The sequence below is a fragment of the Phoenix dactylifera genome, unplaced genomic scaffold, assembly GCF_009389715.1.
Source record: "Phoenix dactylifera cultivar Barhee BC4 unplaced genomic scaffold, palm_55x_up_171113_PBpolish2nd_filt_p 000415F, whole genome shotgun sequence".
NCBI lineage: Eukaryota > Viridiplantae > Streptophyta > Magnoliopsida > Arecales > Arecaceae > Phoenix > Phoenix dactylifera.
This window is the reverse complement of record NW_024067855.1, coordinates 194194-213148: the sequence shown is the minus strand read 5'-3', so window position 1 is coordinate 213148 and position 18955 is coordinate 194194. Positions and strand designations below refer to the sequence as shown.

The window sequence follows — 18955 nt, the reverse complement described above, 5'->3', positions numbered from 1 at the left end:
TTTATATCCATGTGGCCAAAACTAGATATATAGCTGGGATACACTAGGCGCGATTCCAGCTTTCATACTTTGATCAGGTAGCTGAAGTCGTAGTGCTGATCGCGTGCTTTGCCTCCTCTCTCGCGGCCGTGTCTTGGTCAGCGTGGTATGGAGTAGCGGTTCCTCGGTAGTCTGACTGTCTCGATGCAGCATCTCCATCTTTCGGTACATCCCGGGAAGGTCTTTCCTATTCAGTATTGTGCTCAGGTACCCGTTTTAGAGTACTTCGTGCCTTGGGTAAGGTTTCATACCCCTTCGAGACCATTCACAAAATATATTGGATTAGATAGAGCCGATGAAGAAAAGGAAAGCAGGTCAGTTTCATCGGGTTATTTCCAGTCTAGTCTAGAATCAACACCAAACGAAGCTTCATCTTAACAACTACGTACACGGTACTAATGGGTAGCCCTTACCGTCTTTCTACAATCTCCGGTTGGAAATCCCTCATTACATTAGAACTGCACCTCAACCGACCGAGGTGACCAACCGACCGCACGGCAAGGTTTCATGTTCAACTTCATGCGAAACTTCCGCAAGGTTCGTCTCTGGCGTCAAGGGACTCGACACTTAGGGCTTCCACGGGCTTCTTTCCTTTGAGAGTTGCTAGGAAACATTGCCGTGCGGTCGGTTGGTCACCTCGGACCTCTCCAATCCCGGCCGCCGTGGGGAACCACATGAGCAAATGGTATGTAGAGACTACCGCGCGAAGGGCGTTCAGTCCGGGTCGTCCGAGGATAGCGTTGTAGGCCGAGGGAACACGGACGACCAAGAATCCGAGCCGCACCGTGGCTTCTGCGGGTGCAACACCCGCAGTCACAGGCAGCTCAACGACACCTTCGGCCGAGATAGCGTCTCCAGTGAATCCTATGAGGGGGGTGGATGTTTTGTGCAACAATTGTCGGGACAAGCTCATCTTTTGGAAGGCCTCGTAAAACAAAATATCAGCTGAGCTTCCACTATCCACAAGAACACGCCTTACATCATAGTTCGCCATAGTGAGGGAGATCACCATGGCGTCATCGTGGGGGGTCTGAACCCCCTTTATATCTTCATCACAAAAAGTGATTACATTTCCGACCCTCTGCCTCTTTGCGACGACTGTTGCTCCGGATGCCTCAGTCGAGCCCCCTGCATTCCTCTCGGGTCGGGGGCAGCCCCCAGTGATGGTGTGGATCACGCCCGCGACGGGTCGATTCTGCTCCCGAGGCTCCTGAGGGGCCGGGTCGGCCGGACGCGGGTCTGCGGGGGGACGTCGGTCGTTCACATATGGACCGAGACGCCCTCGGCGGATGAGAGCCTCGATCTCGTCCCGAAGCTGGAAGCAGTCTTCGGTGTCGTGGCCGTGGTCCCGGTGGTACTCACAGTACGCCCGAGAGGGCCTCCTCCCAGGGATCTTCTTCATCTATCTCGGGACCGGGAGGTCCTCCCGCCCCCTGATCTCCATGAGGATCTGGGCCCGGGGAGTCAGGAGAGGAGTGTACCGGTTGAAACGTCGGGGTGGAAAACGAGGCCGTGGGGCACCGTGGTTCCTCGCCGGCGACGGGCTTCTGCGCCGACGCTGGGGCGTCGGGCTCCTCCTCTGGGGTGCCTCTTTTCGCCTTTTCTTCCCGAGCTTTGGAGGGATCTCAGCGGCCTCCTTGCTCCGGTGGGCGGCCGCTTCCTCGGCGTCCGCATACTGGTTCGCCCGGGACAACAGCTCCGGGAAGCTCCGCGGCAGGCGTTTGTCCAGGAAGAAGGTGAGTCTGCCCTTTCGGAAGCCACGCTTTAGGGCTGAAAGAGCCACCTCCTGGCTCAGGTTCCGGACTTCCAGGGTAGCCTTGTTGAAGCGGGTAAGATAATCCCGCAGGCTTTCTCCCTCGTTTTGCCGGACATCAAAGAGGGAGTCAGAAACCAGTCGCCGCCGGCTACTGACGGCGAAATGGGTGATGAAGAGGCGAGTAAACTGGTCGAAGGACTGGATTGAGTTAGCCTCCAGGCCGGCGAACCACGCCCTTGCCGGGCCACGGAGGGTCGCCGGGAAGGCCTTGCAGAGGAGAGGATCTGATGCTCCGTGGAGGAGCATAAGGGTCCTGAAACTCTCGACGTGATCTCGCGGGTCCGCCGCCCCGTCGTAGGGCTCGATCGCCGGCATTTTGAACCCCGGCGGATTTGGGGTCCGCAGGATCCTCGAGGCAAGCGCCGGCTGGGAGGAGATCTCCAAGTCGGCGAAGGGATCTTTGGAGTGGCCCTTCAGGACCTGGAGTTGCCTGTGGAGATCGTCCACCCGCCGGTCCAGGGAGTGCGACCGGTGGGTGGGAGACAAGGAGCGGCGTGAGGGGGACCGACTGGAGTGCGGGCTCTTCGAGGACTGGGGGGTCTGGGAACGCGCCCGGGTCTGCCTCTCGTACCCCGCGCAGCTCCGATGAGAAGGTCCCGGCAGAATGGACCGTGCTCGAGAATCCTCCTCGCGCCGGCGCTCCTCCCCATGGGAGAGGAAGGAGCGCGGGTTGAGGAGAACCGGCGAGCGCTCGGGGAGCAGCGGCTCCTGAGCCCGCTGCGGCGCCCGAGACATCACACCCTGCAGATTCTGCACTGCCTCCGCGAGGGTGCGAACCTGCTGGGCTAACTGGTCGAACTGAGCGGCTTCGACCATCTGAATGGGAGGTGGAGCGGTGGAGTGTTGCTGAGAATGTGTTGGAGACGCAGCGGCCTCCCGGCCGGAGGCGCGAGAGGCCCCGCGACCGGAGGCATTGGAAGCTCCACGACCACCTCGCCGTGCCATTACGATCGCTCTGAGATTCGGCCCTCCTTCTAGCGCCAACTGTTGCTGGTGGTCCAAACCGAGAACGATTGGCACAGCGGTGTGAACGGGGTTCCGTTTGAGTTGCCTTGGTTGGTGTTGATTGCGCTCCACCTTCCGCCGAGAAACCTGCAAGCAAGCCTCGCACCACCACTGGGGTAGTGGGGGCCCTCCGACGATCAAGTCAGAGGAGATTGGAGGAGAAGGGGAGATAATAGTAGCAAGTAAGAGAATGCTCTGGGAGTTCTTGCTTTCCCTCCCCCTTCTCCCCCCAGCCGCATATATACCAAGCTGGGGGGTCTTTCTGGGGGGTTGGTCATCGTGTGGCACGATGGAGCTGCCACTGACACGGCCGTTACAGGGCGTCGTGGGGCAGCGCTGGGTACGGCCATGACAGGGCGTAGTGGAGCTCCGCTTTGTACGGCTGTTACAGGGGATCGTGGAGCAGCGCCAGATACAACCGTTGCAGGGAGTAGTGGAGCAGGAGGCCGCGGCGTGCCTCTGGGGAATAGCCTGTCGTTGTCGAGAGATGTCCGACTCGGGGTCGGATTGCTGGATCAGGGGGCAGCCCAACTCGGGGTCGGGCTGCGGAGCCGAAGATATCCGACTCGGGGTCGGATTACTGGATCAAGGGGCAGCCGACTCGGGGTCGGGCTGCGGGGCCGAAGATATCCGACTCGGGGTCGGGCTGCGGGGCCGAAGATGCCCGACTCGGGGTCGGATTGCTGGATCAAGGGGCTGCCGTAGTCTTCCTGGGCGCGCGTGCCGGTCACGTGGGGCATGGTGGCTAAGTTCCCCCGTAACAGCAATGATATAGGAGATTGAATTTTCTTATGTTTAAATTTAAAATATATGCGTAAAAATAATGATAAGTGCTATAAGTAAGATATTAATTTATGTATTATTTAGCACTTATCACACCCCCCAACTTACATTTTGCTAGTCCTCGAGCAAAATAATAGAAAAAACTAACTCACTTTCGCAGGAATCGCGATTGCATTTACCGTATGCAATAAGGCTTAAACCCCTAGGTGGCCCTAGTAGACGAGTTTTGTCTCGTGAGGGTTTCCGGCTCAGATACCCATAAACTGTGGTCTCTTTCCAATTTATTTTATCGTTACATAAAATCTAATTTCAAATGTATAAGTGCCAATAATTTCAAAAGCACACAAAGTTTTAATTACTAAGTCAGCCCAAATCCTATGTCAGTATGCAACTTAAGTTGAAATCTTTAAGTTTCCGTTAGGGAGTTGTAAGATTTATTTATACTTGGGTGCTCGGTGATATCCGGACCATACACAAGCTAAGGCTTTAGATTTCCCAAAATACTGCTAAAGCTGGTAGTTTTCAAGAATTGGTCAGATAAAACCTAATCCTGATTTAAAATCATCCTATCTTGCAGGATTCTGAGAGTTGTGGATGTTTACTTTAATACCTCATGGGCTTTATCTGTAATATTCCAGTTTACCCGAATTTTTACAACGATGGCTTTCACACTATCATCTTTTTCAAGGTCAATATTATTTTCTCTTTCTTTTTTTTTTATGCACTTTTACTCTTGTAATGATTCCTCCATGTAACGAGCATTCAGTCAACACTCCCACACCAGATGGCATAAGGTGTTGGGCATCAAGACTCCCCTACGGACCTATGCTCGGGTTCATCATCACAAGCCCGCTGACCTTTGACAATAGGTAGCCCTTTTCGATGTACCTGACTAAATTCACTCTTTCTTTTTTTCTTTTTTTCTTTTTATTTTTTTTGAGATAAAAGTGAATTAGATAAGTATGATTCATCAGGACTCAAGGTTGCTACCAGACTTAACAACATAATGTTGAACCTAACCCTTAGAAGTGTAGGCCAAGTGTGTTGTGAAATTCCAAAGTAAAAATTATCTTACAACTCGCTAAAAGAACTTTTAATAAAAAGAACTCAAATTGACTTACTCCTGACTAGTTATTGGGCTTTTTTAGATTTTATATACTTTGTATGTTTATCATTTCAGCACTAAAGCATAGAAATTAGTTTTTTTTTGAGATAAACTTATTTAAAAATACGAAAATGTGAAAAATTTCTTCAAAAATTCGAATCCTATACCCCCAACCTAGATCAGACATTGCCCTCAATATTTTTTTATAAAATATTATATTATATATATATATATATATTTTTATTATTTTTTTTTATTTTTATTTTTTTTAGTTTGGACGAAAATATGATGCAGATGGAGGATAGAAGCATTTTACCGTAGTTGCATCAGTAATATGAGGGATCCTGTTAAGAAAATAACAAAAAAAATACGATAAGAAAATATGCAAAAATAACCTACGAGAATTGGGTTGCCTCCCAACAAGCGCTAAGTTTAACGTCTTCAGCCAGACGCAGTGCATCCTTATCAAATCATACCGGGTTCATGCCGAGTTCTCCAAGGAAGAAAATTTGTGGGAAACTAATTGTCGGGCACAGAGTTGGCTGCTTCTATGGCCTTTTCTATAGCAACGTCAAAATGGATCAAGCATGTTTTTAGAGGGTCATCTTCTAAAATATAAGGAAGGGCTTTTTCTACAAGATCATCCATTTTGTTTATTAGGAAGCACTCAACTTTCCTCGCGGGTTGATCAGAGGCACGAAATATATTTAGTTTGACTTTCATGTTCCCAAAGGATATATCCATCACCCCAGTTCTACAGTTAATGCATGCGTTGGCTGTTGCTAAAAAGGGGCGCCCAAGGATCACGGAGATTTGTTTCTTAGGATTAGGCTCATGTTCCATATTAAGGACGATAAAATCTACTGAAAAATAGAATTTGTCTACCTTGACAAGAACATCTTCAATTATCCCACGTGGTGTTTTTACAGATCAATCAGCCAATTGAAGGGATACCGAGGTTGGTTTTAACTCACCTAACCCAAGTTTCTCATAAACTGAGTAAGGTAAAAGGTTGACACTTGCCCCTAGATCTAAGAGTGCTCGATCAATAAAATTATTTCCTAAGACACAGGAGATGGTGGGAGCACCAGGATCTTTGAATTTCGGAGGAGTGTTGTGTTGGAGAATAGAACTCACTTGCTCAGTTAGGAAGATCTTTTTAGGCACATGCGTCTTTTTAGGAACTCGGAGGGGTGATGAGCTCATGGGAGTGCCAATTGACTTGTTTCTATCCATATCAAATTTCTTTGGCATTTTCTTGATGTACTTAGCTTGATTGATGAAAATTCCTTTTTTAGATTGTTTGATTTGAAGTCCGAGAAAGTAATTCAATTCTTCCGTCATGCTCATCTCAAATTCACTCTGCATTAATTCAGCAAATTCTTCGCAAAAATGATTGTTAGTGGCACCAAAAATAATATCATCTACATAAATCTGCACTACTAACATATCTTTATTTTTCTTTTTCAAAAACAAGGTTGTATCAACATTCTCTCTAGAAAATTCATGGTCTAATAGAAATTTGCTAAGCCTTTCATACCATACTCTAGGAGCTTGTTTTAGACCATAAAGTGCTTTATTTAGTTTGTAAACATGATTGGAGTATTGATGATTTTCAAAATGAGGAGGTTGTTCTACATAAACCTCCTCATTGATATACGCATTCAAGAAAGCACTTTTTACATCCATTTGAAATAATTTGAAATCTTTAAAACATGCAAATGTTAGTAACAGTCTAATTGCTTCAAGTCTAGCCACAGGAGTAAAGGTCTCATCAAAATCTATACCTTCCTCTTGATTATACCCCTTTGCTACTAGTCTAGCCTTGTTCCTAACCACAACTCTATTTTCATCAAGCTTATTTTTGTACACCCATTTGGTTCCAATTGTTGAGTATTCAGACGGTCTTTCAACTAAGTTCCATACTTTATTTCTTGTAAATTGGTTTAGTTCCTCTTGCATAGCATTTATCCAATTTACATCATTTTCAGCTTCTTTAATGTTTTTTAGGTTCTAAATGTGAAACAAATGCAAGATGATTATTTAAATTTCTAAGAGAGGCTCTAGTTCTAACAGGTTGAGATGGATCATCTAAGATTAACTCTTTAGGATGACCGTGAGCATACCTCTAAGCCTTTGTAAGCCCATGTTCAGCAATTACCTCTTGGCTTGTTGAAGACTCTTCAATTTGCTTCGGTTCATCCTCTTGCAAGGTCATGTCATCCATCCTTTCCTCAAGTATCCCTGCATCATCATCAAAAGCTACTCTCTTGCTAGAGGAAGCATCATTAGTCTCATCAAAAACACATGAATAGATTCTTCAATAACAAGAGTTCTTTTGTTGAAAATTCTATATGCCTTACTTGATGTAGAATATTCCAAAAAGATACCTTCATCAGATTTGGAATCAAATTTACCTAAGTTATCTTTGCCATTATTATGAATGAAACACCTACAACCAAAAACATGAAAGTAGTTTACTTTGGACTTTCTATCTCTCCAAAGTTCATAAGATGTTTTCTTTATAATTGGTCTCAATAGAACTCTATTTAGAATATAACATGATGGATTAATAGCTTCACCCCAAAAATATTTTGGGAGATCACTTTCACACAACATAGTCCTAGCCATTTCCTCTAGGTTCTATTCTTTCTTTCCACCACTCCATTTTGTTGTGGAGTCCTAGGTGAAGAAAAATTATGAGTTATCCCCTTTTTACTACAAATTTTTTAAATAGATGATTTTCAAATTCTGTTCCATGATCACTTCTAATAGCTATAACTGAAGTATTTTTTGCATTAGTTACTTCCTTATAGAGTTTCTTAAACACTGAAAATGCTTCATCTTTATGAGCTAAAAACATGACCCATGTGTATCTAGAAAAATCATCTACTATGACAAGACCATACTTGTTCCACTAAGGCTTGTGGTCCTAGTTGGTCCAAAAAGGTCCATGTGAAGTAGCTCAAGGGTCTAGTAGTAGAGACACAATTTATAGACTTAAAAAAACTTCTAGATTGTTTGCCAAATTGACACGCTCTATAAATTTTATTTTTCTCAAATTTCAGCTTTGGTAAACCAATCACAGAATCTCTTTTAATTAATTTAGATAGTGTGTCCATGCTTGCGTGACCTAATTTACGATGCCATAACCAACTTACCTCATTGAGCTTAGTATCATTAGCTACTAAGCAGCGGCTGTTTTTAGCAAGATCATCAAGATGTACTACATAAACATTGCCACGTCTTAGTCTTTGAAAACTAAGCTATTGTCAATTGAATTGGTTATGATGCACATAGATGGCTTAAACAAAACATCAAAACCTTTATCGCATAATTGACTAACGCTAAGTAAGTTATGCTTGAGACCATCTACAAACCGAACATTATCAACAAAGGTTGAAGGTGAGATTTGTATTTTACTGATACCAATGATGTGATCTTGGTTATTGTCTCCAAAGTCACCGCACCTCCTTTCTTAGACTCTAGGGTGAAGAATTACTCCTTGTCATCCGTCATGTATCTTGAGCAGCCACTATCCAAGTACCAACAGTGTTTATTGAGCTTGGCTGCAAGACACTCCTACACAAGAAAATCATACCGTCTTAGGTACCCAAGTTTTCTTTGGTCCTTCAAGGTTAGTTATGTTAGTTTCTTTTGGAACCCAAACATTTTTAATCTTTCTTTTAGCCTTTATTTTTCTATGGTTACACATATTAGTTTTATGTCCTACTCTACCACAACAAAAACAGGTTACATCTTTAGCTTTACTTTCACCGACTTTTACAAAAAAGTTTTTAAGAAATTTTTGCTTGTTATTAGGCTTATACCCTAACCTGGCTCTATTAAACACAGCTCTTTGACTATTAAGGATCATTTCTAGTTTTTCAGAGCTATAAGTAAATTTTTCAACAATAGATTTATATTTTTCAATTTTTTAAGTTAATTTCAAGTTTTCTTCACTCAATGATTTAACATTAGTAATTGAATTATCTTTTAAAGTATGATTACTGTTTTTAAGTTCTGAAATTTTTTTAGTTAGTCTTTCTTTATCTTTAATTAAGGTATCAATTTTTTGAATTAGCAACTTGTTGCTTGTTTTAAGTTCTAAGTTTTCTTTGATAATAGAGTTTTTATCCTTAATCAATTTATCATTTTTATGAATGTAAGATTAATTAGTTAGCTTCAATTTTTTGTTTTTAAGGTTTATTGTCCTATACTCATCCATTAGTTCATTAAAGGCATCATACAATTCTTCAAAGATAAAATCTAAATGAGTTTCAGATATTACCTCATTTTCGTTTGCCATAAAGCAGAAATTGGCATTTTCCTCTTATTCCTCTTTCGATGAAGATGATGACTTATCGGAGTCAGTCTAGGTGGTGATAAGAGCTTTCTTCTTGTTGTACTTGTTGCCCTTATTCAACAAGGGACAGTCGGCTCTGAAATGACCCGGCTTCTTGCATTCATAGCATCTGATTTCCTCACTTTTCCTTTTCTTACCTTTATCCTTATTGAAGGAACTTGAAGGAAATCTCTTCTTATGGAAGGGCTTCTTCCGATTGATGAATCTTCTAAATTTTCGCACAAGGAGAGCCTCTTCTTCATCTTCCTTATTGTCTTCTTCTTTACTACTGCTACTACAAGAAAGATCTTTGTTAGAAGAGGTAGACTTGAGGGCAATTATCTTTTTCTTATGGAAGGATTCTTCTTCGCTGTGTTGTTTCATTGTGAGCTCATGCGTCATTAGAAATCCAAGGAGCTCCTCGAGTGGCAGCTTGTTCAAGTCTTTTGCTTCTTGGATTGCCGTGACCTTGGCTTTCCATGATCTTGGTAAAGAACGAAGAATTTTCCTGACAAGATCACTGTTAGTATAACTTTTGCCAAGGCTTTTTAAGCCGTTGACAATATCAGTAAATTTGGTGAACATGCAAGAGATGGTTTCATTAGATTCCATTTTAAATAGTTCATATTTATGAACTAGCATGTTGATTTTAGATTTCTTGACTTAATTTGTACCCTCGTGGGTCACTTCAAGTCTATCCCATATCTCTTTTGTAGAGTTACAAGTAGAAATTCTATTGAATTCATTAGGGTCCAAAGCACAATAAAGAACATTCATTGCTTTGACATTTAGTTGTGCCTTTCTTCTATCATTATCATCCCAATCTTTTTCAAGCTTGGGTATAGCAATGTTATCAACATAGATAGAAGGAATATACGGTCCATTAACTATGATGCTCCAAACATCATAATCTTGGGCTTGGATAAATATCCTCATTCTAGCCTTCCAATAGGTGTAGTTAGCTCCATTGAACAATGGAGGCCTATTGGTGGATTGCCCCTCACTAAGAGAAGATCCAAAAGAGATTGTCATCTTAATCTTTTACTCTTTTTAAGGATTGGAACACCAATCGATATGAGAGCACCTGCTCTGATACCACTTGTTGTCCAAGAAGACAACCCAAGAGGGGGAGGGTGAATTGGGTTTTAATTAATTATTGCTCAATTAAAAATAAGATGAGTGATTAACTAAATATATTGCAACTGAATTAGTTAGATCACTAGATGCAAGGAGTGAAGAGAGTGAAAGAGACAAGGTGCAATACAAACATAGAAAGATTTATAGTGGTTCGGAGCCAACTCTTGCTCCTACGTCCACTCCCCAAGCCGCACTTGGGAGTTCACTATAATTTCTAGGATTACAGCCGGTTGTTTTACAAGCTCACAACCCAACTTGTTGTTTTCACGAGGTCACAACGAACTCGGTCGGTTTTGACAGGCTTACCGACTAGAACCACCTAATTATTTTCTCGGGTTCACAATCAAACCCAGTTAGTTTTTTTCGGTTCACCAACCACAACCTTACACCGTTGGTTTTATCTTTGGCTCACCAACAAACCTTACAACCCTTGATTCAATCCCCTAATTGAATCAAGTATACAAAATAAGAGTTTAACAGTTCTCAATGAAAGCTTCTAAAAAGCAACTGTGAGACAATATAAACAAAGTTGAGTTGGAAGCCCTCAAACAGATTTTAGATGAGGGAGTGGGGGCTTTTCGATTTCTGAGTCTCCTCTTGAATGTGCCGAAGGATGGAGGACAGTAGTAGAGCCTTGAATGCGAAGGAAGCACTTTTCGGTTTGAGTTGAATGCACTTCTTCCTCCTTTTTCTTGGATTCACTCTACGGAAGCTCTTGGTGGTTGAAAAATGCTTTAATGCTCAGATGGAATAGCTCTCTTGTTGTCTACTACTGTTCACTCTGGCTATTTAAGTGGTTCCTTTCGAAAACTAGCCGTCAGAGAGAGATTTGGAGCTGTTCTGTCCTGTTTGCATATCCTGACAATGTATCTGTTGGGATCGGTGTCGACTCGTGCAATCTGGAGTCGACTCGTCTGTTACTGGAGTCGACTCGCGCTTTACTGGAGACGACTCGCCCGCTGTTCCAGATTTGAATTAAAGTACATCCCTCGTCCTGGGGTCGACTCGGACCAAACTGGAGTCGACTCGCCAACAGCTGGAGACGACTCGGGCACTTAGGGGTTGGCTCGTTCTCAGAGTTCCAGAAACTCAACTTTCTATTTTTCTTCCTCAAGTCAACTCGAGTTTACTTGGAGTCGACTCGGCTGACTTGAGAGGCGACTCGATATTCTCGGGAGACGACTCGTTCTCAGAGACCGAAAAATCGATTCTCTGTCTTTTGAACATTTCTGCCTTGGAGTCGACTCGGACCTTACTGGAGTCGACTCGACTAACTTGGGGGTCGACTCTGCAACACTTGGAGTCGACTCGTTTACAGGGTCTCCGAAGCTGATTCTCTGCCTTTTGATACTGCTTTCCTCTGAAAGTCGACTCGGACATACTGGGAGTCGACTCGCCAAGAATCGGAGTCGACTCGCAACCTTTTGGAGTCGACTCGGTAACAGGATCTAAAATTCATTCTTCTGTCTTTCTGTCTGTTACCCTTTGGAGTCGACTCGGCAAAACATCGGAGTAGACTCTCAACCTTTTGGAGTCGACTCGTTAACAGGGTCTAAAATCCATCGTTCTGTCTTTCTGTCTGTTCTCAGTCGGAGTCTATTCGAAGAGTTTCAAAGTCGACTCAAGCTTGTGTCAGAAACGTTAAACCACCCGAAGTCGACTCGCAAAGTTTCGGAGTCGACTCATGATGCAGACTTTGGTTCAAATTGAGTCCAACACTTAGCCAAATTACTTTGAACCAAAGCTCGAGGCACTTAAACAGAAATTCACACATATTTGCCTGAAACACTAGATTGAATTCATTAGTACAACATAAGATATACTCAAAATGCTTTGTGCTCATCAAAATCAATTAGGGAATACTCAATTACTCCACATTATTATTTTTTGTAGACATTACTATGAGAACATATAAAAGTAAATTCTTTATTTTTTTTAATATTTTCTATTATTAAGATTAAGATCATTATACTTCAATTTTTTTTTAATATTTTGTGCATTAAGAAAAACCATGCCTATCCATATCCTCTGCATCTAAATATTATAAAAATTTGTAAAATTTTTGAAATTGCAAAGCTCTAGGACAGGTCATGTATCTAAACTTTTAACTATTATATTTAATAGATATCAAAAGTATATATTCCAAGTTGAATATACCTAAAAATCAATGTGTAGGCTAAAAATGCCAGCTACTCCAACTATGTTCATGGCATAGTAATAGAAGACCATTCTCAAACCCTAAGAAGAAGCAATCAACAAAAAAAATAATTGAAAAATTGCTAAGCTTAAATCTGTATGACTTTCAGGTAAAATCCAAAATTCAATCTGATCATCTTTTTACCTCCACTATTTTTTTTTTGGGATCACCATGGGATTATATAATATTCAAAATGTTATAATGGATTAGTTATAATGTTTTGCTAGCCTCATAAAAGAATCCTAACAATCCTAACATTTTTTAAGAAGGTAAAATTTACATGTGAAGCAAATCTAAAAAGAATCAAACATCTTCTATGGTTACAAAACTTTCTATAATTGCGGGGCCATAGTAAAAACTTATAGGAATACTTTCTCGTGTAGCTAATGTGGTTGAAATAATCAATCTACAATACCATGGTAAAATCCCAACATTTTCTCTTTTGGTATTTTACATCAACAAAAAAATTATAAGTTGTTTACATTATACAAAACTAACTACCATATATCAAATGATATAAGGTATAAATAAAATGTATCTATTGTTCAAAGCTTTGTCATATTTGGCAAATACGCATTTAATAGATTCCCTCTTTCATATGTTATTGAAAAGATTCTCAATGGCACCGATATTTTTTTAGATCTCAATTAGTTACCAAAGCTTTAATAATAATACTTTTAACTTTCAGGTGACCAAAATTTTCTAAGAAGGTGAATCTCAATAGATCAAATAGTCACAATAACACTAGACTTTTTTTATCCTAAGTTCTAGAAGAAATAGCTATTCCAATCCCTCAAAGACACGATCAATCTGACCTTTTTCGGCATGATGCTCCAATAAAAGCATCGCCGACTACAACGTAGTATAATTTGATTACCACCATTTTCTTATCACTACACTCACATAGATTTATCATCGAAAAATTTATATTATTATAGTGCTCCTTCACCATCATAAACTGCTACAGCTTCCCATAACTGCATAGAAATCCATTCTCAATGCGTGTAAAAAAAAAATAAATCCGTACAAAATAATCTTTGGCCGATACTGTACCGTTATCTTTCTTATTTTGTTTATTACTAGTTTTCTTCTATCTATTTATGTACTTTTGTATCCATATGTTTTTTAATCTGGCAATAGTATAATAATATCTCTTTATTATTTATTTTTTTAACCCAGAAGCTGTAGGAGCGGGGGAATAGGACGAAGGTAATTTCCTAAATAGGAAAACTATAATTGTTGTTAGAGGTTTTCGGGGGGAAGATATTAACAAAATATTTTTTGATTACATTTCTGAGGAAAAATATTTGGTTAAAGCCCGCCGCGCAGCGCGGGTTACTTGCAAGTGTCATCTCATCCATATCGGAGAGAAACCAGCGGCCGTGATTCGGTCACCACGACTTGGGGGGTCCTCTGCAACCCCTTCTTTCTTCTCCTCCTCGCCACCGCTCCAGCCGATGCCGGAGACCGATCGGGGGGCCCATCCAACGGACGGCCAGAATGGGCCGCCGCCCAGCGACCCACCAGCGCGCGAGAAGCAGGAGATCTCCGACGGCACGGTGGCCGCCGACGCGCCGTCGGATCAGGACGACGGCGTTGACGCGGCGGTGCCTCTGGTGAGCCCTACCTCGAACCAGCTCACGCTCCTCTACCAGGGAGAGGCCTACGTCTTCGAATCCGTCTCCCCCGAAAAGGTTTCATTCTGTTCATTTGTTGGTATTATGTATCTATTTTCCCCAAACATTCTGTCTTTGGGAGTATTTTAATTAATTTTGTTTATGCATTTGGACGTCGCAATGGGTGGTTTTCAAGTTTCAACTTGAATTTAATGAGATAAGGTGAAAGGAAGTAACCAAAAACTATAAAAAGGGAACATGCTGAAGGATTTCTTGGACGCTTTACCAAAACCAGTCAGTTAGCTTTATTTGGGAACAACGATCCATCCATGTATTCAAATGCATGCATCCATGTCATCTATAGTAAGCACCAGGTGTACTGGTCAAGAAAAGGGGAGAAAGGCTAAATGGTAGTGAATCAATACTGGACCCTGTGCACTGACGGGATGCGGGGGGTTTTGCTTGCTTGTTAGCCTAACAAAATCAACACAAGAAACTTATGTGCTTCTATGGCATTACTATAATACTTCCAAGTATTGTTTGGAGGAGATGAGCAGCGCCTGAACAAAAAAATTCATTAACCTATTTTGCAAGAGGTGGCTACAGAGGGATTATCTGTAGGTTGCAAAGTCATAGAACTAGCCCTGGGAGTGTTGGAAGCTTGGAACTCAAACAAACAAGGGGAAAATTAAAATCAAGCAAAGTTTAGCAAAAGTCTCCATCTATATTCTTGTTGATAACAGCCATTAGCACAATAACTACCATTACAATGGTTCCAGAGACATTGTACTTTACCTGTATGCATAACGAGTACTAAAGAACAGTTGTTGTTTGTTCCTTTTCCTGTTTTAACTACTACTTTACTGCAGGAATAGCGGCTGTTCTACCTTTTCGCTGCTGTTTAAATTAGAAGTAGAATTTGACTAGCGCATTTTTTGGAGATGTATGACCCCCTGAGTAGAACTGCATGCACTGCTTGGGAGTTTCCTTTTTATAGTAGAATAGATTGTATAGTTTTAAATTCAAACTTTTAGGTTAGTTGAAAAACAATATTTAATTCTATAAGTATTGACATAATCACAATGCTCCACTATTTTCACATTGTTATCCCGTCAAAGGCTTGACCGGGCAAATAACCGCCAGAATAGCAGTGACCAGTTATTAGAAAATATTAGCATCAATTACATTTTGTTTATATGGATGGAATGGCAAAAAGTGCTCTTTGGCATTTTTGATAGCTCTTCAGTCAAATAGTTGTAATCCTGTCTAAACTCTAATTTGCACGATTCTTGAACTGTGGAAACCTTAGCAAGTCCTCTAGTGTATTTAGTTTTGGCTTCTAAATCATTAAGTTATTTAATTAATGATTAAATTTATTGTCTGTTGCTTTTCCTTAATGGTCTACAACTTCTAATGAACAACTAGGACTCTGAACCCACTTTCTAAACTTGTAAGGCAACTAAGGTAAGCTCTTTAAATGCATGTTATAAACTAAAATTGTTATGTTGCTTTAATTGCCAATCAGTTGCATATCTAGTTAGCCTTGCGATGCATCAAGGCCATTCTCAAGAGATATCTTCTAGCATGGCCATTAGATAATCAGGGGCATTAAGAGCTGCTACTGGGTAGGGTGACTCTTGTGCCATATCGGTATTAAAAAGTAGGATATTATAAGAATTGACAATTTAGCTCTTCCAAAGACAGAGAGGAGGTACTTTTCCATTGCATGCCAGTAGGTTCGTTGTACTACTGGTAGATCCCAAGATAGAAGCTCTCAACAGATATGGTAAAGTAATGTACATGGTCTGCCGTACCGGTCCGTACCGGCCGGTACGGGCCGATATGTACCGGTCCGGTCTGGGATCGATATCGGATCAGTGTGGAATCCGGTACCGGTAGTTTATTGTTGAAGAACTGGTACGGGACCGGTTCGGACCGGTATGCCACCGGTACGGACCGGTTCGGACCGGTACGGGACCGGTTCGGACCGGTACGGGACCGGTTTCGTACTGGTCCGGGCCGCCACCGGTACGCCGACCGGTACCGGTACGGCGGACCTTGGTAATGTATATGCTGCATGAATTCTGTTGCATGGTAGTGTTTGGTACGTGATGTGTTTGAAGGGCTTCTGGTAGTTAAAATCATTATAGGTAGTCAGGTACCATAGTTAGATATCCTTAAGTTGTTCAAGGGGAGTGTATGTCATAATCATAAACTCACTTTATCTTGATGATTTACGGCATCTGATATGTCTGCTGCATATAATTTATTGTTTTCTCACCTTGTAAGCTGATTATCCAATGTTAGATCCAATTTGGCAATTGGATTACTGGATCTTATATATCAGTCAATGCTCCATATGAACGAAATCATTGCAGTTGAAATTTGTTTAGAACAATTTATTTTATCTTCAGTTTAGCGATTCAAATCATATCCAGAGGAGAACTATCCATTATGACAATCTGTTCCAGTTTATACTTAATTTAGTATTAAAAAAAGTATTTTATGATAGTGTGAGCAAGCAAACTAGTAGTATATTTAATTCCTTGAAATAAAATTTTGTGCCAATTATTTTATTGTGATTACCTATGACTTTTTAATGTCATCTCATAAAATGGTTTAAAAAGGGTGCTGTTATTATTTCACCATTTAAGGACATAACAATTTAAGGACAGTCCAGTCATCCTTTATCATGTTGGCAGGACTTGACATAACAATAAGAAACTACACAACTAAGGGATAGTGAACTTGACACAACTAATGGATAGTGAACTCGAGTTTTTTTTTCCTCCTACTCTTTGTTCTTTCTTTCTTTCTTTCTTTTTTATGACGTTCAGATCTGTTTTTATAATTTTAAATATATATTAACACATTATTACTAACTTTAATAAGTATAGGCATTTTTTCCTAAAATCCTCTCATTAGAACTAGCATTGAGAACATTCTGTAGAGTGGAGACATTACGGATAGCTTAATCCTGTACTCTTTATGCTACTATCATTAATTTTCCACTTCAGATTTACTTTGAACCTTTTATTTGTGCATGATCTTGTATATTAATAATGTTCTGTGAGCTTACTGCCCCTAAATGGCAATTTATTCTGCCTGCCTTCAACTTGCAACATTTTGAACATGTGCTTCTTTAGTAACATTTTTATGCTGCAGGTGCAAGCTGTGTTGTTACTATTGGGAGGATGTGAAATGCCTTCTGGTACAGCTGGCATGGCACTATCCTGTCTGCAGGATGATAGGGTACTAGTATTTTGGTTGAATTGCATTATTTTGTTTGCTATTTCTAAATCAGTTTTGGATGATATTTTACAGTACACAACTATGCCAGCAAAGAGGATTGCTTCGCTAATTAGATTTCGAGAGAAGAGAAAGGAGAGATGTTTCGATAAGAAAATTCGATACAATGTCCGCAAGGAGGTAGCTCTCAGGTATCCACAGGGTTTCCTGCATTGAGCCTGTGCTTTCCTTTGTTCAGGTGTTCTATGTTTTCAGCTCATTTTTCTAATAGCTCACATCATGCTTTTTCTAGAAGGATTATTCCATAATTGTCTACGAGGGAAGGGAAAAAAAGGGACTTGCGTGCTGACTCTTTCCTGAAACATAAGTTCTGTTGTAAGGTTTGTAGTAATGCAACTATATCTCTTTGTGAAAACTGTCTCACTTATCAATGACATAAGAGGAAGTGAAAAGGGCTACCTAGAGAAGGTACACTGGAATAATGATAGCTTTTCTAGCATATAACTTGTCTAAACTAGGTTTATTATTTCAGTTTCACTAATCTAATTTGTTCTCTACAAACTGGCCTTGAAAATGCCTATTTGCTAGGTGAACGTATGGAAGAAACTTTGAGGAAACCAAGGTTATTGCCTAAGGAGAAGAATACAAGATCTGCAAAATTAAGGAATAAAAATCAGTCATCTTGGGCCTGTTTTAAGAAATTCTCCAAAGTGATTCTCATGGCTTACAATGTTTATGGTTTGTGATGCAATTAAGTTTGAAGGTTGAGCATCGATTTTGAGCAGAAGAAAAATTTGGGAGTAAAAAAATGCTAGGTTTCTATGTTGACTTTGGCATAATTTTAGTTAGTTCTCCTTTATCTTAGTTTGAACTTAAGGTGTCTAGAAAGGTTATTATGACTATTTTAGGAGTCCGGCTGAATGACCGTTGCTATTAGATCTCACTGCATTCCTTTTTATTTTTGTTTTATTTTGCTATTTCAGTAACTGCCTATTCCAATGCAGCAAGAGAGGGTCTAACCACCTAATTTTGGCTCCACCTTAAGAAAAGAAGGGACTCCTAAACTCCATATGGACGAACTACAGGGGATCTCCTGTTCCTCTTAGCTGTCTAAAACATAGGCATATAAATATAAAATAAGAAAAAGTAAAAATGGAATAGATGAGGAAAGAAAAGAAAGATGGATAAGGATGCTGGGAGGTCACCCCAAGCCATCCATCCATTCTTCTTTTTACATTCGGCTATTCAGGGCAATCCTTTTTTTCTTTTTCGCTCTCCACCGTAGGATTTATTAAGAGTCGTATTGTCCTTGAATTAGATCAGGGTTTCTTGTATTTTAAAAGGAGGAATGAAGTTGTATTGCTATTATTATTACATTAATGTAATAAAGTATCGGACTCTTTCTTGTTCCTCTTCCTCTTTAATTTCTTCTTATCAACTTTTGGCTGAGTGGCCTCAGTTAGGGCTTGTTCTTCTCCTCTGGAGCTTCTCTATGTTCCTTACAAGCAGATTTTCTGCAATTTATCCTGAAATTTCAGATTTTGTTTGAAATTCAGATTTGAACTGAAATTTCAGATCTTACAAATATTGTAGATCAGCCATTGCGGGACTAATATACTCCAATTTGTGACTCTTATTTATGAAATAGAGTGATATGCTCTAA

The 18955-nt window shown here is 41.0% G+C and overlaps 1 protein-coding gene across 2 annotated transcripts in view; it reads left to right on the top strand.

Annotated features, from left to right (window-relative positions):
- Positions 1-13755: 13755 nt before the first annotated feature.
- Positions 13756-18955, top strand: part of LOC103697790 (GATA transcription factor 19-like) — a 38384-nt gene continuing 33184 nt past the window's right edge. The window contains exons 1-3 of one of the 2 annotated variants that reach the window (XM_039118807.1): positions 13758-14121; positions 17209-17295; positions 17368-17483. In XM_039118807.1, the coding sequence (XP_038974735.1) occupies positions 13885-14121; positions 17209-17295; positions 17368-17483 (440 nt within the window). In that variant the 5' untranslated portion in view covers positions 13758-13884. Of the gene's footprint in view, positions 14122-17208; positions 17484-18955 lie in introns of both variants that reach the window. The other variant, XM_039118806.1, reaches the window with a different exon arrangement.